We start from the raw sequence: 25485 nt of genomic DNA, 5'->3' as shown, positions 1-25485 counted from the left end.
ACCTTTGTTACAAAATCTTGTTGGCCCCTTAGAGGATGCAGTTATGGTCAATGCTGGGGCGACCGAGGGTAGGGGCAACATCAAGTTTGGCGTGCAGAATTTGATAAAATTGGAAGCACAAGACAATATTTATGCTAATTGAGGTGCATATAAGATTTGAGAAGTGAGACTAAAATGGAGTCAATACTTTGCACGTTTGTTTATTGGATGTTATTTCGATGAATGTTGGAGCAAAAAAATATGCTCTGCACTAGCAAGGAATCAGAAGCTGCATGTTTCATTGTTTAGCTCAATTGCACCATTTAAAAAAAAAGAAGTCATGATTATCGATGATTTATTTGTCAAAAATAAAATTAACCATATAAATATGTAAACAAAAAAAGCAATTGTGATTTTTGCATTAAAATGATTTTTGCATTTAATTTCTGGAATGTAATTTTCTTATATACAGCTAGTATATGCTAAATTATGCATTTATGCATTTGTTAACAGTTCTTTCACACAATTGGGATTCAATTTGATATTGAAGAATCAACCATTTTGGAGGTAGGTGTATGAACAAGCACTGGGAGGAGGTATGTGGTTTTCTCTGGGTCCTCACAATGCTAAAGACCTCTATGTGCAAGTGAATTATTGAAATAACATTGTATCATGTTATTTAAAAAATGACAGTGGACATTTAACCCCATTCCCTCCTCTCATTCTTTGAATAAACAAGAGGTTGTCAAGTTGTACAGACATTACTATTATCCATACTAGGGCCGATAAGCTGTACAAAGATTACTATTATCCATAGAAGTGGTGATAAGTTGAATAGAGATTACTATTATCTATAGAAAGGGTGATCATTTGTATAGAGATTACTAATATTAACAGAACGGGCATAGAGATTATTATTATCTATAGGACGGGTGATAAGTGATTACTATTGTCCATAGAACGGGTGATAAGTTTGTAATTAGATTACTGTTATCCATAGAGATTACTATTATCTATAGAACGGGTGATAAGTTTGTAATTAGATTACTGTTATCCATAGAGATTACTATTATCTGTTGAAGATGTGATAAGTGATTACCATTGCCCATAGAACTGGTGATAAGTTTGTAATTAGATTACTGTTATCCACAGAGATTACTATTATCTGTTGAAGGTATGATAAGTGATTACTATTGTCCATAGAATGGGTGATAAGTTTGTAATTAGATTACTGTTATCCATAGAGATTACTATTATCTGTTGAAGGTGTGATAAGTTGTATAGGAATGAAATGGGGTTTATCATCATACTTTTCTGCTCTAATTATGGCTTATGAAGATGGAAGCTGTAGAGATTAATATTATCCAGGGAAAGGGTTATTTTAAATCATCAATTAATATTATCGTAGCTCTCTATTGTATCTTCATCAGCAGCTTGAATACTCAGAGGTAATTCCTGTCTTTTGCTGTAGTTATTTCTTCTCTTGATCAGTAATCTGAAAAATATGATAAATGCACATAACATAAATGTTCCATCAATGACACAAACTCTTTGTTCTGACGTCACCCACTGTATTTGTTCTACAAACATATATCATTTGAGAATTTTGAATCCCTTTGATTTCATAATATTGGGAATGTTGAATCTATAATAGGAATATCAACCCGAAATTGTTAAAATTCTATTCAGTATTAACAAATTGCAAATGATATACACAAGCCAGCACCACCTATAAGTGTGGGGTAAAATCTTTTGATGGGCCTCTTTTTAATCTGATTAATCTGGGAAATTATCTAGCTACCAAGTAATAACATTCGAAAAAGTATATAAAAGTCTAATAACTTACAAGTACATGATAAAAGCTATGATGTGCATTGCTGCCATGACTTGAAAGACTGCACCTTTAAAATTGCCAACCGTTGCTTTGTAAATATAACTGAAGACTGGACTACCTGATGCATAACAAATCGCCTCAACAAATGCTATACTGGCAAATATAGATCCTGGAAAAAAAGATTAGCATTATGTTGTGCAAGTTATCAAGAACATCACATTTGAAAGGAAACCTTTTGATACATGACATTTGATTGGGGTTAGCTGGACTGATGCTCGTGGGCCATCCAACAACAGACATACCAATTGGCAGACTTTATGAAAGGTACAAACTTTTGTTGGTTGGGATTTGGTTTTTCATATTTTAACGGGGGTTGGATGGCTGTATCATAAAGTCTCTCATTGAGTCAACTGGCTTGGTTTCGATTCCCCGGTTGTACGTGACAAGGAGTAGAGTCGCCTGTCCAACCTCATGGGTTTTCTCCGGGTCCTCCGGTTTCCTCCCACGCGCAACATTTAAGCACCTTTCAAGAGAGCTCTTTCAAGACATTTTCTTTCAAAACCATATGAAATTGTTTGAGTTGGATTTAATACATGTATATCCACATTGTCAACAAGTCTGGCCAAAATAAGACCAACATACTATTTCTTGTGGGTTATATCAAATAAATCAGTTATAGTAGATTAAATGTTTAACATCGTTCTAAACTTACCTTGTCTCTCTTTTGTTACCATCTGTGAAATGATAGATCTGATAACAGGATAGGTTCCAAAGCTAAACAGGGCAAATAACGGTGCTGGAAAAAGAAGATAAACTTAAAGATGCATTATTCAAGAGCTAAATCTGCCTCATGCAGATCTTTCATTTGGCCTCAAATGTTACATAAATCGTTAAGACTTTTATTTACATGCCAGCCACATCATCAACTCTCTAGAACTTTTCAACAGATTTAAATATGATTGGCAGTTAATGATTTGATTTAAAAATGGATACATGTAATTGGGACTTTGTTTATTATCGTGACAACAGTAGCAATGACAATCAAGACTATACTGTTCTGCAAAAGACGATGATAACTCTGCTTAGAATGAAGTAATTTGATTGAAAATTACAACACATTCCCTTTGGTTAATGAGTGCACGTTGGATCATAAGGTCTGTCATAATTGAGTAAAGTGGTATGGCTTTGAATCCCCGCTTGTACATTTCAAGGAGTAGGGTCACCTGTCCAACCATGTGGGTTATCTCCGCGTCCTCTGGTTTCCTCCTACCGCTAAAGATCCCTACGAGCAAGCGAGTTATTGAAATAAGATTGAACCATGTGTTATTCCCGAAATCACTTAGTTTGTGTCGAGTGGACATTAACCCCATTTCACTCTTTCTTTTCATTATCTATTTTAGTGAAAACTGTCAGCTAAATCTTACATAATGCATCTTTAAGTTAGATGAATAAAATGATAATGATTACTGAATTAAAGCAGCAGGATTATTTTTAGTCTTTGCATAATATCATCATCTACAAATTAAAGAAGCTAAGTCGATAATGATTGAGATTTAGAAATTGACACAAATGGGTCGCAACGCATATAATAATGTAACATGAATGTATAAAAACTGATTTACATTCAATCGTTTCCATTTTTACCCTAATTTGAAATCAGTTATGTTTGGCAAAATACGCCTGAAGTCTCAATCAATGGCAATCTCTAGCGTCTGGTTATTCCAGTCTACATTGACAGTATTTATTGCGCATGCTCTCCAGATAAGAATATGACGTCACCATTTGACATGACTTGTGTAATATGTCTAGCCTAGTTCTTCGAGTCCCATGTTACAAATGGCGCTGAAACGCATTATGGTACATGATTCGTGTACCAATGGTAAAATGTATATTTCATCTTAAATATTGGATATCAGAAGCTTATCTTTTCTCGGTAAGATCACAACATCAATGTTGACAAATAATTTGTGTTTTCAATGTCGAAGACCTTGGATGATATTGAGTTAGAGACTTAGCTACTTTCAATTTATTGAATCTTTTAACCCTCCACATTTCTAGAATTATATGTTTGAAAACTCTAAATTATTAAATTGGGAAATTAAATGAAATGGGGTTTAATGTCCTACTGTTCTGATCCGAACTGGGCTAATGAAGACAGGCATACGCCATACAATGTGCTATGAGGGAAATTTTGCACGGACAGCGGCACTACAGCCTACTCTTATATCGAATTCTAACTGTCAAGGGATCTTTTACGTGCACGCCCTTGTGTACACAGGATGTCGGTTTTACATCCCATCCGCATGACTGGACTGCTGTCCTTGCCATTCCCTCTGTCCTGCATCACTGACAAGGGGGAACCAGGCCGGAAAATCTGGATGAACTTTCTCCTCTCGGCCAATGCAGGGCCAGCGTCTTACCCACTTAGCCACTGTGATCCCCCTCTAAAATTGGTAAACAGTCTACGAAATAATGTTATTTACCGTAAGTGAGATTACAGAGAGATAAACAATGGGTATTATTCAAGAATATTGCATGTCGTATATTCGACAAATAGTAGGATTAATAGCTGATAAAAGAAACAATTAATTCTCGCCTGTATAGGCCCCTTTACGAAATTCTGAAATACTCATGGAACCCTTTATCATGGAAAATATTCTTGCAAAGAGACCTTGATTTGGCATCAACAGTTGTACTACAAGGTCAGCGGAAAAAAAGAATCTTACCACAGTACACCATCAAATCTGTGTTGCAGAATCCCAAATAAATATCGTAAGCAGCAATAGAGACAGATCCAATCAAAGCGATGGTACCTTCTGAGAAAAATAGTTGCATCAATCGTAACGTAACCAGACCAAAGATACTGATTACACCCATACCAATAGTGTTATACCATCCCAGTTTAATCGGGTCCCAACAGTGCGGTGAATCAAACATAAATAATGTCATAATATTAGATCCACCCACAGTACTTATCACAGAAAATAAAAACCCCAACATGGCTAACCAGAAGATTCCCCGTCTACCATCATAAACTTTACTGAAATAGAATCCGAACACGTTACTCAAACCTTTCTGAGGAGAAATACAGGAATTTGGACGGCGTTCTAATGTTTCAGAAACAAATATTACAGATAAAGCCAAACCAATGCAATTCAAGAGAGAGGAAATTAACATAGGATAGAAGAATCCAAGTCTTTCAATTAGATATCCGGTCAAGATGTATCCAAGACAGTTGGCTAATCCACTACTTACGGCCAACACACCCATAGCGAATGTTCTTGATTCAGATGTTTGCGTGTGGTCTGCAGTAAAAACATATCCCAGTAATAATAAAGCACAAAAGCCCCCACAAACAGCATCAAGTCCAAATCCAATGTATAGATAATCTGTGTTGAGATTCCACAAAATAACCAGAGTCAAACACAAATTTCTTGCAAAATGGCCGAACAAGGCAATTATCAAAATGGCCTTTCTGCCCAAATAATCGACGTAGGCTCCCAAAATGGCAACAGTGAAAATAGCAGGAATGCTGTTAAACAGAATTAGTTGCGTCAATCGAACACTGGTGGTTTCCTGTACATTTACTTGTATCTTGTAGTTCGGATCCGAAATATTCCGGAAGCAAGGGGACTGGTTTTTTAAATGTTTAAGAGTAACATTAGAGTAGAGTTCTTCTCCGACTCGTTTGTAGATATACTGAGGTACTACAATGGTCATTATACAAGTTCCCATGGAAACTAATAATATAACAACATTGATTAATATTAAGTTCTTAAGATTTCCTGGAGAGGTTGATGGCTTCTGAGCCATTCGGCTCTGTAGTAATGGCGTTCCTTCCATTTGGTAGGCCTATAATGCTTCTCTTTACCTTATTTTAGATAAAAATTAGATCAACTATATTATAGCTGTTACAGTGCATTGTTACGCAGAATATACAATAGTGTTGGGCAGTGTTGGCATCGTTAAGGAGAACACATTATAATATTGGCATAGTTAAGGAGAACACACTGTTATATTGACATCAAATAACATATGCCTACTGATATTCTGGCATCCCCAAGCACACTCTCAACTCTTGACATTCTTATGGAGAATACACTAAATTCTTAACATCATGAACATTTGAAATGGTTAAGAATGCCCTTAAATTCCAAATAGGTAATGTAGAATCCACAGAAATCAATGCACTCTTGCGAGATCACCATACCAAATCGCCAACCTTTAAATAAAACAGCAATCTTAATGTAAAATACAACAAATAGCTAATAGGACCGATGCAAAGCTGGTGATATTCCCTGCAGGCCCGTACCCAGAGGGGCGAAGGGGGGGGGGGGCACTGCCCCTCTGAAGCTAGCAAGCTGGCTACGGGCCTGATTCCCAGGCCAGATAACAAATGCAAGCCTACATGTAGGCATCATTTTAAACAAGATACCAGTATATATAATAAATTTAGAACATAAGTTGGTGTCAGTTATCTGTATTATGAATCTTCTTTAATATATCAATATTTTGTGGTTAAGCCACTAAATTAGGACCCTTTTGGCTCTACAAAATCTGTTTACTGTCATAACTTTTGCACCTGCCCTGTCTCTGTTCTGAATAGACAATAAATTTTCACCCTCTTCTTTTTAATTATATATATTTTTTTGTAACACTTCAATGTGTGATCAGTAGTCCGCTGACCTCTATCTTTACACATTCTTCTGTGTTTAAGTGACCCAAGTATGTAAACATGACATCAATTATTGTCTCATTATGATACTGATTCACGAATATTATATTAAGACTTCTTATATCATGGATCCCACAATAGGGATTCTGGATTTATCCTTTGGAAGGATATTCTCTGATTGGAAATTTCTCAAGATACCTGAACGGGGTGTGGGCTCAAGTTGCAGGACAATTTGTGGAAATTCTAAATATCCAATTTTCTGAGCATGGCGAGGGAATGTTAGTATCTAATCAAAATAATTAAGTACACAATATTGTACTGTTTTTTATTTAACCAGTCAAATATAAATATATTTTTATATAAATAAAATACGTCATGAATAATGGAACATTTCTAAACGACACAGCATCATTCTTTCTACACATAGCAAGTATATCTGGACCATATTTTAGGATTCCGCATTTCCGTTGGTGTATGGTATCAAGTGAAAACAAAAGACATACCACCGATGGCTGAATATTGTAGAATAATGTTTCATTAATGACTATATAACTCATAACCATCGGTATTATACAGAGAATATCAACATAACATACAATTAGCTGGAACGCCCGCTGGTGAGAGAAGTTCCGAAATACCTTCAAGCTTTAGACATCATCATATACGCGCGTTTCCATCATTTGTTTATCGAACAGAGGGCAGACGATCTTTGTTACAGAAGACAATAATATAGTACCATCTGGTCAAAAACAAAAATGAATGTCTTAATCAGGCGATCTTCCAACGCTTTAAACACAATAGATATCGGTCGGGTAACCGGAATTTACTTATAAACATTAAAAGAAATAAAAAGATATCGCTTAAGTTTACTTACATTTGTTACATCGTCAAATCATCCTTTTTGCAATGTCATTAATGGACACGAGAAAGTGGGGTTTGAGGTTTCGAAACAAAAACTTTGATAACTTCCAGGGGTTGATTTCCGTTTTCCCTTTGCCTCTTCGCCTCTTCCTCTCCTGTTTCACAGGATTATAACCCTACTTTATAGTATTTTCCATTTTAAATAAATATATCGTTGTTTCTCGATCAAACATACTTTATTCCGACATTTAAACCTATCTCTGCACTGTTAAGAATAGCCTACAGCTGTGGCAGTTCTCGGTTCACTTGCTTGATACTTGATGTACTTAAGTGCGTATCGCTTGTAAATAAATGTTGGACAGATAGGGCGATAGGCGTGCTATAGGCCGTATATACATACAGTTATTTCCAGTCTGTGTTTATGTATGTTTGTTTACAGCCTATTATAAAACGCGAACCAGGTATCGTCCTACCAGCAAGCTCTGGCCTATATATTGACCGCATTCTGTATAGGTAATAATAACAATATTCAGTATCACGTGTTACTATCATTATAATAGTTCTTCTTTAGTTCTGCGTTAATGTTTATTTTTACAGGTACGGTCAGGCCACGTTTTAAGAGACAACTGACAAGGCAGGAGTTTCATAAACAAAATAAAATAAAAGTAAACAAAGCCGACTTCGCATACAAATACTTCCAAACTTTTTTTTGACTTAGGCCTAATATCGAAGAGGTTTAATATAGTTCTAAAACAAATAATGTTGGTTAGATATAATCACTTCAATTTGGTGCTCGCGGATGCATTTTGAAAATACATTTGATCCAGATCTATAGGCACTTGATGGGATTAAAATAAAACTTCTTACATTATACTGTTTGACTATATAACAGTAATATATAGTCATATGTCAAACAGTAGTAAGAAATTTTATTTTAATCCCTTCATGTGCCTTTGATTTGATGATTTCAGGAAAAAAACACGTGCCCAACTCCGACAGCTAGTCTAGGCCTAATTATCGGAAATTGTTGAAAATCAATATTATGCTTCTATTCCAAATTTTAAGGCCTAATTCAATCGGATGAAAACTTCTGGTATTTATTGTGGAATTTTGTCTCTTTACGGATTTCTATTTCTCAATAAAAAAAACTGCTGGAGGAAGGCCTGATCGTATGCACTTAAGGATAATAATATTAGTCATCGCGTTTTGATCTCTATATATATTTAACTGTTTAACCGATGTTTATATAAAACCACGATACAGAATTGGTTTCGTATATCAACAGGAAATAGTCACGCGCACTCTATTAAATTGTTTGACGCCTTTCAGAGAATTTAGCAAGTCATGATCAACACTGTAAAAGTACTCTGTTGATTTCAGAAATTTACACAACAAAACATTCGCAGAATATAAATAAAAGGTAAATGGGCGATTTTTACCGATTTACTGTCGCGGTGCTTTGCCATTTGATCACTTCGAAACTGTTCATAGTGTTTATTTTCAAAGTGCGGAAACTATTGATTTCAGTGATTTCGGATAGTTACTTGTTATTGCTCCTGATCACGTTGAACTATTGTGTTGGCCTACTTTGAGGGTAAATTTATCAACCATGTGATTTAAAATGTACATACACAGTATTTATGTTTGTAGGACGAAGGTACATTTTGATCTTCAAATAATAATATTGCTTTACTACACAACTGCATGGTATACACGAGTATGGTAAAGCATACAATACAAAGTACGATACAATAATAAACATCAAAGAACATAGAATAAGGTTTACAGGGGTTTCTAAAAGTATATTAAATTATATTAATAATGCTAATAAATGACTTGTCGACTGTTGTTGGTGTATGTTTTGTTGTCTGGCAACCTATATTTGTTGATTGCTATTCTATTAGTTGTTTCAATACTTATTCTTCGTTTTTTCAAAATTGCAGAATTAAAATTGAGACCCAATTGCAAAATTTCGCCGGGGGGGGAGGGACAAGAAGATTAAATTTTTGTCGAAATTTCGATCAAGCCTGTTGCAGATTTATTCCATGCAATTAACATGTTTACGAGTCAAATTGTCAGTAGTCAACTATTAGTTGTGGTCTAGCTGTGGACGACATAATAGCGGTGGACGACATAACCTCTACCTTGTGGTCGGCTTATCTGCTACCTTGAGGTCGACTTAACCAATGATTGTCGACCAACTTTTATAACTGTAGACGAGTTTGCGTGTGGACGAGTTGACTGACAGTGACACCCTTTAGAGTTACCCCCCATTTGTCTGCAGACGTTCACTGGAGTCGTAGATTTTCACTGTGCTGGCTGCACAATACTGGATCTTTGTTTCATCCTTGGCTGTTCTTCTGTACTTAATTGTTTATTCGAACTGTCAACGAAGATATTTGTAGCTTAAAAATACAAATTTGTTAGGTATCACTCTTATCTTTAAAGAAAATGCACCTTTTTTTAAAACTCTTTATTATAAATGATTACAAACGTCTAGATTACGGTACCGGTATGATGAATTATTACTCTAGTCTAAGTAATAGGCCCTACTTGAAGTAATTTTCAATTTTGCCACGAAGAAGGCGACGCCGCGACGGTTTGCAACAGTAGGCAGCAGTCTAGTCAGAATCTTTCTAAATGAAATTAAATGTGTTATAACGTCTTACTGTTCTGCACGAATACTTCGTCACTTGACTTGGGATAATGAAATGAACACCATCATCATCACGGCATGAGTAGTGGATCGTTCTAAATTCTTATCAGACTCTGCCTTCTTATCCATTACAGTCTATCCTTATAGTTATACACATGTATTATGTAATATGAAAATAAGACTCTCCCCGCCCTCCCATCTCAATTCTAAGACCAGGGGCGGTGGATGGTCGAATGGTTTGCATGTGTGTGCTGTATCATATAACGTATAAGGTCTGTCATTGAGTCAACTGGTGTGGTTTTGATTCCCTGGTTGTACATGACAAGGAGTAGGGTCGCCTGTCAAACCTCATAGGTTTTCTTTTGGTCCCCCACTTTCCTGACCTCCCACTGCTAAAGACCCCTATGCACAAGCAAGTTATTGAAATAAAATTGATCCATATGTTAGTCCCAAAATGACCTGGTTTGTGTAGAGTGGATGTTAAACCCCATTTCTCTCTCTCTAACAACTAGATACTGACTAGACTATAATGAATGTCTAGTGAGTGGAAATGACATCTCCTGCCTCTGATATTACATACTAAATTATTTTAGAGTCTCAGAATGACCGAAGTAAATTGTGGTATCCAGATGTTAAAACCCATTCTGTTCTCTGCATACATTATAATAAACCAAATATTAGAACTCTGTGACAACCGAAAAATATATTTAAGCTTATTGCAAAGAATTACAAATTTATTCTTCAATTTTTTAAAACGTGTTTTTAGGAAACAGAATCATGTGAAGAAGTGAAACTTTACCATGTACAGCTAGTTGAAACCAAAGACTGTTAACAGTCATTACGAAGCTGCAAAGATGAAGTGGTTGATACTTATTGTCACAACATGGAATTTTCTCCCAGATTTTATGTATTCCTTTGATGTCAATCCGCAAACAGAAGCTTACATTCCTGATTACAATCATTATCATAATCTTACAGCCATTACTTCAAATATAGCAGACATTGTGGCTAAAAATCCTAGTTTTATGAGAATCGACTGGTCTTATAAATCGAAAGAGAACAGACCTCAAATTTTATTACATATCACAAACTTTACCGGCAGTGTTTCCCACTCTGCACATACTCTACAAGAAGCCGTCCCTAAAATACGTGTTTTATTATCATATGGTGAACATGCCAGGGAGTTTATTCCTGTTGAATCATTATTCTATTTATTACAAAACTTAACAAGTGGTTTAGGAGCACCTCATGACAGTCCTGAAGAAATCTTTACACGGACCATCTTGTCCAAGTTCAATTTGTATATTATTGTCATGGCCAATCCAGATGGTCGCAAAATAGTAGAAAAAACAAAAAATTATTGTTGGCGTGGGACAAGTTCTGGTGTGGATTTAAATCGAAATTTTGACTGGGAGTTTGGAAATGCAGGAAGTTCTGATAATCCTAAAGATGAAGAGTATAGAGGAAAACATGTGTTTTCAGGTACGTGCCATATGTAGTTTCTTGGATTGATGTCGTCTTCTGTCATTCACAATTAGATACATGTAAATGTATGCAGGCTAAGAAAAAATCAGAAAAATTCCAGTCAATTATGTTTCTAGATGTTTCAAAAATATTTTAAAACCTTGACGTTCAATATTTACATATAGTACATGTACATGTATTTGTTCAATATGTGCTTACATGTACGTTTTTAATTTTTATGTGGTCATATATTGCCATTACCCCTAACCTTCAGTCTGCCATTCACATCTTGTTTTACTAAAGTACAGTAAATATTAAGGCTGCAATAAACCATATCTTTATGAAATTGATATGGCTTGTGTTTGTCTATCTCATTAAACATGAATGGAGAATCCAGTTAACTTTTGATTATGTAACTCACGAATTTCAAAAGTTATGCCCCTTTGTCATGAAGAGTATATTTATTGTTAGTCATTCACATTATTTTCTTGTTTAGTAAACTTTTTAATCCATTTGTCTTTTTGAAATTATACGGATTGAAAAGAAAAGGTCTTGGTCCAGAGTTATGCCCCTTGATTACAAAATTTTGTTAGAACTTTATCCTATAGGCTACAATTATTAAACAATCTTTCTGAAATTCATATTGGTTATCTTTCCATTCAGTTGAAAGGAAATATTAAATTGATTTTCAAATTCCTGTCCGGTAATAGAGCAAATATTCCTTAGCTCATGTATTATAGCTCAATGTAGTGTATAATATTGTTTAATATTTATTTTTCAGAAATTGAAAGTAAAGTTTACACAGAATTAACTGGTCAGCAATCTTTCGATGCTTTTATATCTTTTCATTCTGGAATTAGACAAATTTATCTGCCATATGCTGGTAAGTATCAAGTTGAATGTCCAAACCTTATCCAATTAGTATGGGGTCCACACCAATCTGTTTCACAGAGAATTACGAGTCTCGTATAATATCTCTGTCATAGATGACTGCCTTAACACGTGCTGTCACAGCACGCGGTGTGAATCATTGGCTGAATGGCGCGTGCATTGTTTACATAAGACATAACTGCTTCGGAGAGAATGCTGCATTTTAGTCATTTTAATACCCATTTACACTAAATCGGAAATAATTTTTAACTACAAATACGTCAAACGCCTTTATTTATTTTTCCAATATATACAAAAAATGTTTTAGAATTTAATTTGTCGCAGGAAAAAAGTTAATATTTCTAGCTCATTAAGCCGCATCAATGTCATCCTTATCAGTGATTGTCGCGGCCAAGCAAATATTCACTGCGGATCAGTGTGGGTCCACACGTCAAAAACTGTATACAAGAGTAGCCTACATAAATGATCTTAATCTGTATATTTTTAACCTTGGTTCTGTCAATGTTAAAGCTATAGCCAGTGGGATAATAGGAATTGTATAATGTTCAGCATTGTGAATAAAATGATGACACGTAAGCAAATAGGACAGACAAGATCATGTTGATAATAATAATAGATATCAGTACATGAGACTTGTTCATGCAAAAAGTAACTTGCTGATTGACAGATGTGTATATTTTATGATACATGTATATATATTTTACACATTCACCAATCAATAGAGATGGCCACAGCTGAGGCTGACCTTAAAAATATCTTTGTTTCGCCTAACGCGACCGACTAACTAAAACCACCCCCGACTTAAATTATTTTATTGCACTTTTCCACGATCTTTTTATTTTATTTTGTGTGTTAACCTGAAATATATCACGAGAGTTATTTCCCTTTACTATGGCTATGGTTTGAATGGTCTCTATCATCTAGAAAAATATTCTACGAATATTAGTCTGGACAGGTTGTCAACATTTGAGAAAAATTGGCTAGATAATCCGGTCTTTCACATTATCATAAACAATGTCTAAGGGAGGTAACTCCTCTTAAAACAAGATGTTTACGCCCATGAAATTAATTTAAGAATGTCATTTCAAAAAATCCATTTGATTGCATGCGAGTTCAATATCTAACACTCATAATTTTTTATTGTAAAATTTCTCTCTTCATGGGCCATATCTATGCTTTTAAAATTAATCCTAATTCGTCGTCACGATTCATGTTTGTTTATATTAATGCAAGAATTATGGGATTTATTGTGGGAAGGGGCGCAACTCTTACTTGACTTGGCTAAAGAGACTGGATAATCAACCACATTAAAAACCAAACTCCCGGTTACGCATGGGCAATGGACTTTACGTTGAAGACTAGGAGGTTCTGGGTGACCGAGACTATGGTTTGATTCATTATTGAAACTGGTTGATCAAGACGAAAGCGTCATAGGTGTCGCTTCTCAACAAAATGGTTGCAGACGAACACACGTCCATTCCCACGAAATGATTCTGCTTCTATGTCTGTGGTGCGTAGTTTTAAACATGACGACGATATTTTCAATATCTGTTTTCGAGAAAAATGAAGGCACAACCCGCACTATCGTTAAAAACGTGTTGAAGGAGTTTCACACTTCAAGTTCGTGGCAAATCGTGTGCGAGTCGGGCATCACGAAAAATTCCCGATGTCATTGATTTTTTTGCCAATTGAATAAAGAAGACGAATGTTTCCACCCGGAAAATTATTAAGCTGTCAAATTAGCTCTCAAGTTTAATAAAAAAAACTTTCAGTTCGTTACTTTTTACGTCAGACCCCAAATTCATTAAACAAAATTAATGAATCTGTAGTATACAGCTAATAAGTTTTCTGTATTGATTTCTCTAACTTTAAAAAAAAAATCTGAAAAAAAAAACGACCTACCGACCCTTCTCCTCGATTGTGGGTCGGGTTTGGTGAAACAAAGATATTTTTAAGGTCAGTCTGACAGTAGATAATAACACATTGAATCAGTCGTAAGAGAGTTTTAATCAAATCAACCAAGTGGAATTGAATTTGGTATGATGATTTAGTGAATTTAGCTATGTGGCTAAACCAAGGAACTAGAGAAATATTTATGTTTTTGTATGTAATATATTTGTCTGTTTCAGATACTAAGTCTAAGTTAACAGTACGAGAGCCACCACATTTAAAAACAATGACAACTCTAGCAGAGCATCTATCAGTAGCTACTAAATATAGATATAGTTATGGTAAAGCATATGATCTAGGTTTCTATACTGCTGATGGTACAATATTTGATTATATAGCTGGTAAAAAACAGGTAAGCTTAATACATATTAATTACTCAACACCACTCAGGAAAGTAAACATAACAAAAGCATATTCATATCAAAAGCATATACATCTAATGCGTTTTCAATTAGTAGCTATTAATAACACCAGTTAATTTATTTCCCACAGCGAACGAATTTTGTCAAGACTCCATTTAATTCACAATAAAATATGTCATTCTCCCACAACCTGCATGGAACTCCGTGCATTATAAGGAATTGTAAGAAAAAATAAAAAGGTATAATTTGCCAATTTGAGATGAATTAAATATGGGAAATACCAAGCCACTATTTTTAGTTACTTTTTTTTGTGGTAATTCTAAATGTGATATGCTACCTAATAAAAAATCAAGTCCGTTAATATTACAAGCAATGTAAGCTAATAACCCTATGCTGAGAGTGACAACAACTTATTGTGACACTAATTCTGACCTCTGTTAACCCCAACTAAAAATGTCGGGACAATTTTGGACCAGAATCCCCTGTATTCACTGAATACGATAACAAGCAAGAGGTTACCATTCAAGATATGCCCACATTTTACAAGTGATGGACAGATAACCGGCTAAAATCTATGATGTTACGGTCTGTACACGCTAAAACAACCAAGATCTTTAGGATAGGATATAAACCTATATTTCAAGTTCTGTCAAAAGCTGAGGGTCCACCATCAAAATGTGGATGGATAAACAGACGACAGGGATGACAGCATAATGATATGTAGGCGTATAGAAATAATAAAGGGTTATCTTTCCATTCGTTTATATTTTTTTTTATATTGCTCTACACGATTGATTTATTTAAAAGCTAGTATGGACAACTTTGTTGTTGGTGGGTATTAGGAGATAAGCCCCGGTCTCTGATTTTGTTTCAATTACTTTTGGGTGTATGGGTTCTTCTAAATATTTGAGTTTTGTTTTACAGGTACCTATATCAATGGCAATAGAACTATGGGGTAAATCTAATCATAAAGGGTTAAGTTGTTTTGACCAGTTTAATCCAAAAAGTAGGCATTTAAAGGTAAATTATACTTTATTTTCATTGCAGAGCATGTGTGTTTGTCTCCCTAACAAAATTTGTTAAATATATGTAATAGAATTCCATAGTACCTATTTCTTCAGAAAACTATTGATTCAATTCCCAAACTATAGAACTATAGAATACTAAAGAATTCAAATAGGCCTATATAACTATGAATTTTTCCAACTCAAAGCACTATAAAAGCAATCTATAGAATACTATAGTATTTTCCAATTTTCACAAATCTATAGAATTCCATAGTACCTATTCCTACTGAAAACTAGTGATTCAATTCCTAAACTATAGAATACCAAAGTATTCCTTCCTATAGGCCTAAATAACTGAAGAATTTCCAACTCAAAACACTATAAAAGCAATCTATAGAATACTACAGTGTTTCTAATTTTCACATAAATCTGTAGCAAAGGCTATGGTATTTACTAGAGAAACTGTAAAATATTTCGGACGAATTCTGTAGAATAATAGAGAATTACATCCTATAGAAAATGGAATACGCCCCCCCACCCCCAAATAAAACATACACTGGTATACTATAGGATCTTTTGCTAAGGGACAAAATAAAACATTGAATTGGCTACTAGCCGTATCCAGGACATTCCAAATTTCCAGTTAATACTTTCAGTGCTACATGCCGCATAAAAGCCACTTTTCTCTGACTGTCATAATGGCATTTTTGCATCAAATGCTCAATTGCATCAAATGTTGCATTTCGCAGTTGCCATGGCAACTGATAGAATCGGTAACTTCAAGACGTAATCCCTATCTCATCAAACAATGAAACTGGGAATATTTGAAAAATGGGTATTCAAATGATCAGAGATGCCAGAAAAAAGCTTGGCAGTTAGGCGATTTTGGCCAAAGTCATTCTCTGGTTGCACCCCCTAATCCATGTTAAGATACAAATCTGAATGAAAATATTGTCGTGATAATTTAAAAAATATGCAATTGCAAAGACATATATCTGGCAGCTGAAACAACGTATCGGTCACATGGTCACCCATTTGCATAGGTTTGTGGCTGATAAACCAACAATTCGTAGGCATATCTGCATCAGGTGTGCCAAAGTCTGATACACAAACTGAACAGGGCCAAGGGGTGGTTTATGGGTGAGTTTTCACTAGCTAGCGTAATATGTCGTGCATCTGACCTCGAACTTTGTGCATGCTAATTCTGGTTATGATTATGACACGCAAATTACTAAAATAGAGATGATTTAAACAAATCAAACTTTTCTAAAATGGTCAGTGGAAAATTGTATTTGGAATACAGTACACTTTTTTGCAAGTCACACTTTTGAAGACTGTCATTCATGGCTACACAAAATCCGAGTATCTCGTTGTCCTGCCAGTCCATCCAAGCAGTTTGTGTCAACCTTTTTACCATGCCAGCTGTGAAGTGTTGAAAATGTTAAACATACATTATGCAAGAGCTAAATCTGCCTATTGCAGGTCTTTCTTTAGGCCTGAAATGTTATATAAACTATTAATTAGACATTTATTAACAAAACAAGACCATAATCGACTCTCGATGGCATTGGATACTCGAGATTTTAACTAGATTAAAACGGCTCGCCATTTAAAAATTTAATTTAAAAATGGAAAACGAGGCTAAGTCCCGATTATACCAGTGCCTTGGTTACCAATTAGACATTTATTAACAAAACAAGACCATAATCGACTCTCAATGGCATTGGATACTCGAGATTTTAACTAGATTAAAACGGCTCGCCATTTAAAAATTTAATTTAAAAATGGGAAACGAGGTTAAGTCCCGATTATACCAGTGCCTTGGTTACCACTGTGCACACATCTTGTCAAAACTACAAACAATGATAAATTGGCTGAGAATAAAGTAATTTGAATGAAATTTTCAATATTTTCTTTTTTTATCATCTATTTTTGAATTATTATAGCAAGAATGACCAACTCTTTATTAAACTCTTAACTAATGTATCTTTAAACACCTTTCTTTTATTGTCTTCTACATGAATGCATTATTATGTTTCCCTTTTCAGCAAGAAGTAGCTGATATTCATCCATTATATGTTTCTTTATTCTTTTTCCTCATTAAATGGAAACAAGAACAGTTTATAACATTAACAGATAGCATGGTAGGTTATCTCCCTTGTTATTTATTGATCACAAGACAAGTATTTCATGTTTTCTTTTTGACCACAGGGAGCCACGGTGGCTAGGTGGTTAAGACGCTGCCTCGCTAGCCTGGAGGTCGGGGGTTCGATCCCTGCATTGTCCGAGAAAGTTCATCTGAATTTTCCAACGTGGTTTCCCTTTGTCAGATGTCTAGTCCTTCGGATGATACGGAAAACCAAGGTCCCATGTATACATTGGAACGCATGTAAAAGATCCCTTGGCAGTTGGAATTCGATATAATTTAATTCTCCCAATACCCAAAATAGTGTCAATCGAGTGAAAAGGAGAATTTCAGAGTACAATGCATGTGCCGACTGCATAAAAAAATATCTCAACCAATCATGGCAGCTGATACATATTTGTTACTTAAAATACGTCAAGATTCTAATCATACCCCCTCAGCTATTGGGACTGGCAGAACAGTGACATGGCTGAATTCTGTATCACTTGATTGCAATTCTGTCAGTTTGGGATGTTCCGGACAATCGAGCTCCCCCGCGGTGTCAGTTGATCATTATTTTCACCAACACCATTTCTAGAAATGCATGTTCCGATCACTAACTACTGAACCATTATAACTCATCTAAACTATGAACAATCACATTAAATCCAAATGAACTTGGAAATTGATGTTTTATGTTTCTTTGATGCCATTAATAGAACATGATATTTTTAAACTTTTATTTCAGAAAGATGTTCCCTCCATGACTTTCGGTTATATTTTACTAATTATTGTGATATTCTTAACTTTCTTTGTCGCTTTACAAAGAAAATGGTGCCCGTGTACAAAACTGTTTCCAAGGAGACGTGTTATCAGTTTAAAATCACTGAGTTCAACTATTACAGTTTGGGGATTTAAAAGTTCATCTGCTTGATAGTTTGTATCCTTTGTATATTTATTTATTTAGGACCATTAAAAATGTTGTTAAAAATAGACCATATGCTATGACCAATAGACTCTTCCAAAACATTATTTATAAAGTACTTAGTGTTATTTCCAAAAAGGAGCTTCTTATTGTTTACCATTTTAAAATGTTTGTTGCACTTTGATTTCAATAGCATAGAATCAGAAAAAATGCTTTTCTCACACCTAATCCTCAAAATATGAAATCATAAAACGTCCTTTTGGTGATATTTATCAGAGGCTGGATGTGGATGTCATCTCACCTTTAAAACATTTTACAATGCAGCTGTACTGACTACTGAACTTATGTCTTTCACTTTATAACATATGGCATATGTATATATGTAATATGCTTTGTGAAAGCAGGTGGAGAGAATTCACCATTGTCATAAGATCTTGTTCTAGAATATTACACATAACTGTTTACTTCTCTGTAAAAGATGTGTTGTTCTCACAAATTTTCTTCTGTAAAACCTGATAATTTGATTCATTTTATTTCTTATTTATAGTCGAAGAAAGCAGGGGAATATTAAAATGGGTCTGTCCACCTGTCTGTCTGTTCGTCACACTTTTTGGGACACAGTAACTCTCCCTCTAATTGATCTGGAATTTTCAAACTTGGTGCAGGTGTTTATTAGGTGAATACCTCGATAAGCAATTTGATTGGTTGATGCTTTGGGGCATCATCACTTTGGCTCTAATTAAGTGAGCTTGATGAAACTTGGAATATAGTTTCATTCTTTTGATACCTTGACTAAGTTCGATAATGACCATTTTCTTCTCAGGGTAAGCAGAGCATTAAGCATTGGAGCTTTATAGCTTTGAATCTAATTCATACATTGACTAAGTTCGATGGTAAGCATTTTCTGCTTAGATTAAACATGCATTATGCAAGAGCAAAATCTGCTTATTACAAGTCTTTCTTTAGGCCTGAAATGTTATCTAAATTATCAATTAGACATTAATTAAGTTATCCAGACCATAATAAACTCTCGATGTCAAGGCTATCCTTCGATGTTGGCTGGATTAGGTTCCTATATGCCGCTAACGGCCATTGATAATTAAATTAAAAAAAGTGGATAATCGAGACTATGCTGTTTATATTAATGATTTTAGTAATGATGACCGAGACTATGCAAAAATTTCACCCGCTTCTTTCTCGGCTCATAGTGGATCAATTTGACTGAAATTTTCAGCAAATTACCTTTACACTATCTAGTTTTTAACTACTATAGCGAGAACTGCCATCTCTTTATCTTATCTCCCATAATGTATCTTGAAGTAGAGATTTCAATCTGATTGGTCGAGACTTTGGAACACAATAAGTCTCCTAATAGAGGTACGACACTCAAACTTATTGTAGGTGTTTATTAGGTAAATGCCTTGACATTGTTCGATCAAGCACATTTTCCACTATGGCTGAGCAGAGATAAGCAATTTGATGGGTTGAGACTTTGGAACACGATTACCTTGGTTCTAATTGGATGAGAGTGATAAACTCTCATTATATCAATACCTTGACTAAGTTCGATGATGAGAATTTTCCGCTTATGCTAAGTAGCGATAAGCAATTTGATTGGTCAAGACTTTAAACGTGTGAGTTCACTGATTAACATTTTTCGCTAAAGCTAAGCAAAGCTAAGCAATTTCATTGATCAGTGCTTTGTCACAGATAATTTGATTCTAACTGTTGGAGAGTGATGAAACTTAGTGTATCATTTCACAACCGGGTACTGAGTACTATCATGCTTAGACTAAGTATAGATAATCAGTTTGATTGCTCGATACTTTTCAAAAAGATAAATGTGCAATTAATATGTGTCATCTACTTATTTTTAGATTGCAGTGGGGGACATCAGCTTCACTGTTGGCTTGTTTTATATTTAAAGCAGCAACATGCCTAGAATACAAAAATATGTACTATTTTACTATTATTATGAATGTAATTGCCTGCATGTACTTCTGGTTATAGAAACAATGTATAAAAAAGGAATCATCATGCTAATATTAAAATTTTAGCAAAATATGATTTCATTAAGTCATGTTTCCCCCTTAAATTTAGTCTTTATTCAGCTTACTTAAAACAACAGCAGTCTTATGCATAGTTGAAATGGATTGTTAGCTTAAAGATGCATTATGTAAGATTTAGATAAAGAGCCAATCGTTCTTGCTAAAATATGTTAGAAAAAAGACAACTCAAAATTAATATATTGAAAAGTTCATTCAAATTATTTTATTCTGAGCAAAGTTATCACTGATTGAAATTTTGACAAGATGTGGCATAGATAGTTTATTGTTGTAGTAACTTACTCTTTAATGGAGACTCGGCCTCTCTTCTCCAGTTTTTAATTAAATCATTAAATGGCAATCATATTTCAATCCATTTAAATCTCTGCCCTTTTGATGGTCTAGAGAGTTGATTATAGACTTGTCATGTGAATAAATGTCTAAAAAATAATTTATATAACATTTGAAGCCAAAATATAAACCAGCAATAGGCAGATTTAGCTCTTACATAATGCATCAAGACAATTAGATTTCAAGGAATAGCTGATTTTAATTTACACTTACAGTCGATTTTATTATCTAGTTTAAATTTTCACTCGGAGGCCATAGCTGATCTCTTTGATTTGATTAGATCTGATGTACTAATTATTTAATGTGTGGGAAGGAAATATCTCTTTAATTAATATTTTTTATATCTCATTCTGTTTTCATTGTTTAATGCACATATTTCTGTATACGCACATTTAGTAATGTGCAGATTGTGATTGATCGACTCAGATGAACCTACCAATATAAAACTTCTGATACAGACAAATCTGCAAATTCTTAAATAAGGCTTTGATTATCAATGTATTTAATTGGCCATTTTATCAAGGTCTTATTTATAAATTCGTAAACCTTATAAAATCTTTCAAATTGAGGCATTACAATTAGGAGTCAATTTTATGAAATTTAAATCAAAATTTTACAGTTACACCCATTTCATTTGTTAACAGCTAAAATCTATCTTAGGGTTCTGAAATTTAAAAGTTTTTAAGGTTTTACTGTCGGTGATGAGTTAACCAACAAAATGTGAAAACCAGAATATTTCACAGCTGAAGTCAGTTATATAGGTACTAGTTTGGGGCTCTAATCCATTAATATTACACATACCTTAATGAAAATAGCAAAGTTACAATAAAATATTGCATGCTGATTTTGATGGTGATATTGAGCAACTGCTGATGAATTGTTGTGTAATTGAGTTTTTGCGCCAATAGTAAGATATTCCTTTAAATTTCATGAGGCGACTCATTGCAAATGACTATTTCCATCGCAGTGTAATGCAATTGATGTGGACGTATATTTATTTGTGGACACTCTACAGGTCACAATTTTTATCCAATTTTGATCTACATTTGCATATCAAACTTAGTGCTCTGCGTAAGATGCTATGTAGAAAGCGTGAAGGCCAACTGTGATGCGGCAGAGCGCAAATGTAAAATGTATTGAGGGAAATGTCAAGAAACAGCATTTGACACATTGCGTTTGATGTTTTACATTTAACTTTGTCGTTAGACTTAGAGGTATTTTGACTTTATCATTACCGGTATTGGGACTTTGTACATTGTACTTTTTACACATAATCAATGCAAAAGACAGATTAGCAGAGCATTTAATAGTGGCAGCGATACCCTTCCATTTTCACAAGGTACACCCAAGTCTACGAGAAACCATCAAAATGCCTTTTTTACCAATTGTTTGGTGTTTGGCGTACCTTTTTTCATAAATTGACTGATGTTTAAAAGACCTGACAATCTCAAAATTCGGGACTTTCAGCACAATTTGAAAGCTCTAAATGTGAGTCTTTGAGCAAAGGCTGAGTCGGGACTCCAACCATGAAATGTTTTTCAAAAAAGAAAATCCCCAGCAACAGACTTCACAACACTGTGTAGATGGTTTTTAAAAATTATATTCTTAGTCCAGTACATGTTTCGGGCTAATAGCCATTCATCAGCCAGAGTTGAAAATGTTTTTCAAGGTGTTTTAATATTCTTGATCACTTTGAGGAGGGTTTTGAGGTCTCCTACTTAACCCATCTGCATTATTGTGATCGAGTCCACGACGATACTTTAAATTGAAGTCGTACACAGATAAAGTGGCAAGTCACCTGTAACCAGTAGCGTCCAGTTTGGCTGTTGATAACATGAAGGCTACGGGATTATTATCGGTTACGACAGTGAACTTTACACGAAACAAACTTGTCCGTCACCATCCATTTTAAGGCAAGAAATTCTTTCTTGTAGGCTGGGTAGTTGAGTTCACTGTTGGAGTCTAACCAGATTCTGTTTTAACATGATAAGGTTTATATCAGGACCTTTATTTGACAGAGTTTCCACTCAGTCCTTAGTAGAAACTCTGTTTAGTTTAACGATAGACCATTTAGTTTTTTTAATACTAAATCAGGATTTGCAGATTCTTTGCATTTGTACCGAAAATGTCTGTTTTGTCCTCAGTTGTGACAAAATTTCAATTTTTGGCGAGGTTTAAAGACAGCTTGGCGGCTTCTTGACTTCTCAGGATTAGACTGTGTAGGACTGAACTGGGTTTTTGATATTCTGTCTATCTGTCGCTGCATGATTTTTAACACACACCTTATATCATCATTGTTGGGGGGGGGGGGTGTGGATGGCTGAATGTTTAGTACGTGCGCGCTGTATCATAAAGCCTGTCATTGAGTCAACTGGCGTGGTTTCGAATCCCCGGTTGTACGTGACAAGGAGTAGGGTTGCCTGTCCAACCTCGTGGGTGTTTTCTCCGGGTCCTCCGGTTTCCTCCCACTGCTAAAATCAACCATATGTTAGTCCCGAAATGACCTAGTTTGTGTCGAGTGGACGTTAAACCCCATTTCTCTCTCTATCTATCATCGTTATTGCTGGGATGAATTTGAGATTTGAACGCAGCCATAATACCTGGCCATTCTCGTTCTGCAACACTTGTATTGGCACCGAGTACCTGCTCCGCCTGTCGGACCTCCTTTATTAGTGAGTGAACCTCTGTGGCATTCCCCGAAGAATACTTGATATGCAACATCTGCTTAAGAGTATCACTGTTGCATGTTTGCTTAAAATGATTAACTATAGTCTCTTTAATCAAATCAGCTGGTATGCCATCTAGCCGTTTTAATTTGCATAAATGCTTCCCAAAAAACGATATCATAGCCACTTGTTTTCAATATTTACATTTTTTTCGTTCGTTAACGTTAGTCATCAGAATGACCCTTTTACCTAAAATGTCATCTATGATTAGATTGGAAACGCTTTAAGGATCAACAGCTTGATTAGGAATTCTTCCTGATAGAAGCCAACCTACTTTACTACCAAGAGCAACTGGGCCTGTATCACCTCTTCTTATTTCACCTGTAACTATCTCCCAATAGAAATCAGATCCAATCAGGATGTCAATGCTTCCAACAATGTTATCAGAGTGGTAATCAGCTAAATCTAAGCCAAAGAGATGCGGACAACTATCAATGTTCAAACGAGATTCAAGCGGTGAGCATATACTAGGAGAGGTTAATGCATGAACAGTTTAAGTTTCACTGTTGTTAAGTAAAACTGAAAACTGAACAAGTTCACAATGATGTTTTGTGTAAAATGTTCGTTCTCTTCTGCTTCTGTATTTTCTTTTCATTTATGTATTCGGCTTTCTCTTGTGTGGAATCTTCTCTGTGTATGTTTTTCAAATGTTTATAAAGGTTGTGTCTCATATTGAAGGTCTTCTGGCAAAAGCTGCATTAGGCGACGGCTTCCATCTTGGAATGGTAAATTTTGAAAATGACTTAAGCTGTTTCATTAAAGCCACCAGGGCTAGTTCTTACTTTTTAGGATGTTTAGTCATGCAGATGCAATTTTTAAATAACTGAAAAAAACATTGAGAAACATTTATTTTTAAAAAATGTAATACTTACATAACAGTACTAGGATCCCTGTCCATCACTAAATTAATTATGTTACTTGTACCTACCATACATCTCAAATGTTTTCTTTGCATCTGTGAGTACAAAGATTTAGCTTTTTATTTACCTAAAGATTCACAATGCAGCAATCTGTGTGGACTACTCAGACAACTTACCTGTATCTGCTGTGGACACATGTTTTATTTGACAACATATTTACAATCATTGTATACCAGTACATACCAAAAAAATGCTACATGCTGTTGTTTATCAGCTGTGCAGACATCTACACATTTTAAAATATGTTTTCAGTAACATAATATTATTTTGTCTGGAATCTTTTCTTATGTTATTATGTTATATGAGATGATAATTTTAACTGGAAGCATCTTATTCTTATTTCCTCTGTTTGACTGTGTCGTGTGAAACCTTTTCCGAACAGTAATTAATAATTCTTATTTCCTCTGTCAAATTTGATTTCGGGTTGCTGTAGCAATAATATTGTTATTTTCTCAGAAATCATTTTTGTACATATTCATATGTTAAATTAAATCCTTTGTCAGTTCAGAATAGAACTGAAATCGTATTATTAGTATTTCCTCTGCTGCGGTTGTATGTCAGCTGACTGCAGGCTTCCACATACAGTAAAATTTGATTTTCAGTGACTGGGGCAATGATGTTGTTATATTACTGTTTTTTCCTCTCTGTCTGAAACATTATTTATTACCATACCTGGTATTTATTAAACATACTTTATGCAATAGCAATATGCCT

The 25485-nt window shown here is 34.8% G+C and overlaps 2 protein-coding genes across 4 annotated transcripts; one reads left to right on the top strand and one right to left on the bottom strand.

The window, feature by feature from the left end:
* Nucleotides 1-320: 320 nt before the first annotated feature.
* LOC126820545 (solute carrier family 46 member 3) lies at nt 321-7811 on the bottom strand. 3 transcript variants are annotated; one of them, XM_050548566.2, is made up of 5 exons: nt 7363-7807; nt 4540-6035; nt 2526-2609; nt 1826-1982; nt 321-1474 (listed from the first exon to the last, which is right to left on the bottom strand). In XM_050548566.2, the coding sequence occupies exons 2-5, from the start codon at nt 5654-5656 to the stop codon at nt 1369-1371; spliced, it is 1464 nt and encodes a 487-aa protein (XP_050404523.1). In that variant the 5' UTR covers nt 5657-6035; nt 7363-7807; the 3' UTR covers nt 321-1368. The 3 variants fall into 3 exon arrangements, with proteins under 3 accessions (XP_050404523.1, XP_055957029.1, XP_050404524.1); XM_056101054.1 differs by lacking the exon at nt 7363-7807 and adding an exon at nt 7085-7193; XM_050548567.2 differs by lacking the exons at nt 321-1474; nt 1826-1982; nt 2526-2609 and having other exon boundaries at nt 4313-6035; nt 7363-7811.
* A 1834-nt stretch (nt 7812-9645) lies between these two features.
* Nucleotides 9646-24320, top strand: LOC126821716 (zinc carboxypeptidase A 1). The gene is made up of 7 exons (XM_050550203.2): nt 9646-9776; nt 10772-11487; nt 12251-12352; nt 14490-14662; nt 15597-15692; nt 17728-17823; nt 18553-24320. The coding sequence occupies exons 2-7, from the start codon at nt 10860-10862 to the stop codon at nt 18736-18738; spliced, it is 1281 nt and encodes a 426-aa protein (XP_050406160.1). The 5' UTR covers nt 9646-9776; nt 10772-10859; the 3' UTR covers nt 18739-24320.
* Nucleotides 24321-25485: the final 1165 nt, after the last annotated feature.

The sequence above is a fragment of the Patella vulgata genome, chromosome 5 (genome assembly GCF_932274485.2).
Source record: "Patella vulgata chromosome 5, xgPatVulg1.2, whole genome shotgun sequence".
NCBI lineage: Eukaryota > Metazoa > Mollusca > Gastropoda > Patellidae > Patella > Patella vulgata.
This window is presented reverse-complemented; position numbering and strand designations above follow the sequence as displayed.

Bases quoted from the DNA above. Each gene is read 5' to 3' on its own strand.
- LOC126820545 (XM_050548566.2), bottom strand. From the start codon at position 5,656: ATGGAAGGAACGCCATTACTACAGAGCCGAATGGCTCAGAAGCCATCA. The intron at 1,983-2,525 runs GTAAGTTTAGAA...CTTTTTTTCCAG, and splicing joins GGTAACAAAAGAGAGACAAG to GATCTATATTTGCCAGTATA. The intron at 1,475-1,825 runs GTAAGTTATTAG...CATATTTTTCAG, and splicing joins ATAGCTTTTATCATGTACTT to ATTACTGATCAAGAGAAGAA.
- LOC126821716 (XM_050550203.2), top strand. From the start codon at position 10,860: ATGAAGTGGTTGATACTTATTGTCACAACATGGAATTTTCTCCCAGAT. The intron at 11,488-12,250 runs GTACGTGCCATA...TTTATTTTTCAG, and splicing joins AGGAAAACATGTGTTTTCAG to AAATTGAAAGTAAAGTTTAC. The intron at 15,693-17,727 runs GTAAATTATACT...TTCCCTTTTCAG, and splicing joins CAAAAAGTAGGCATTTAAAG to CAAGAAGTAGCTGATATTCA.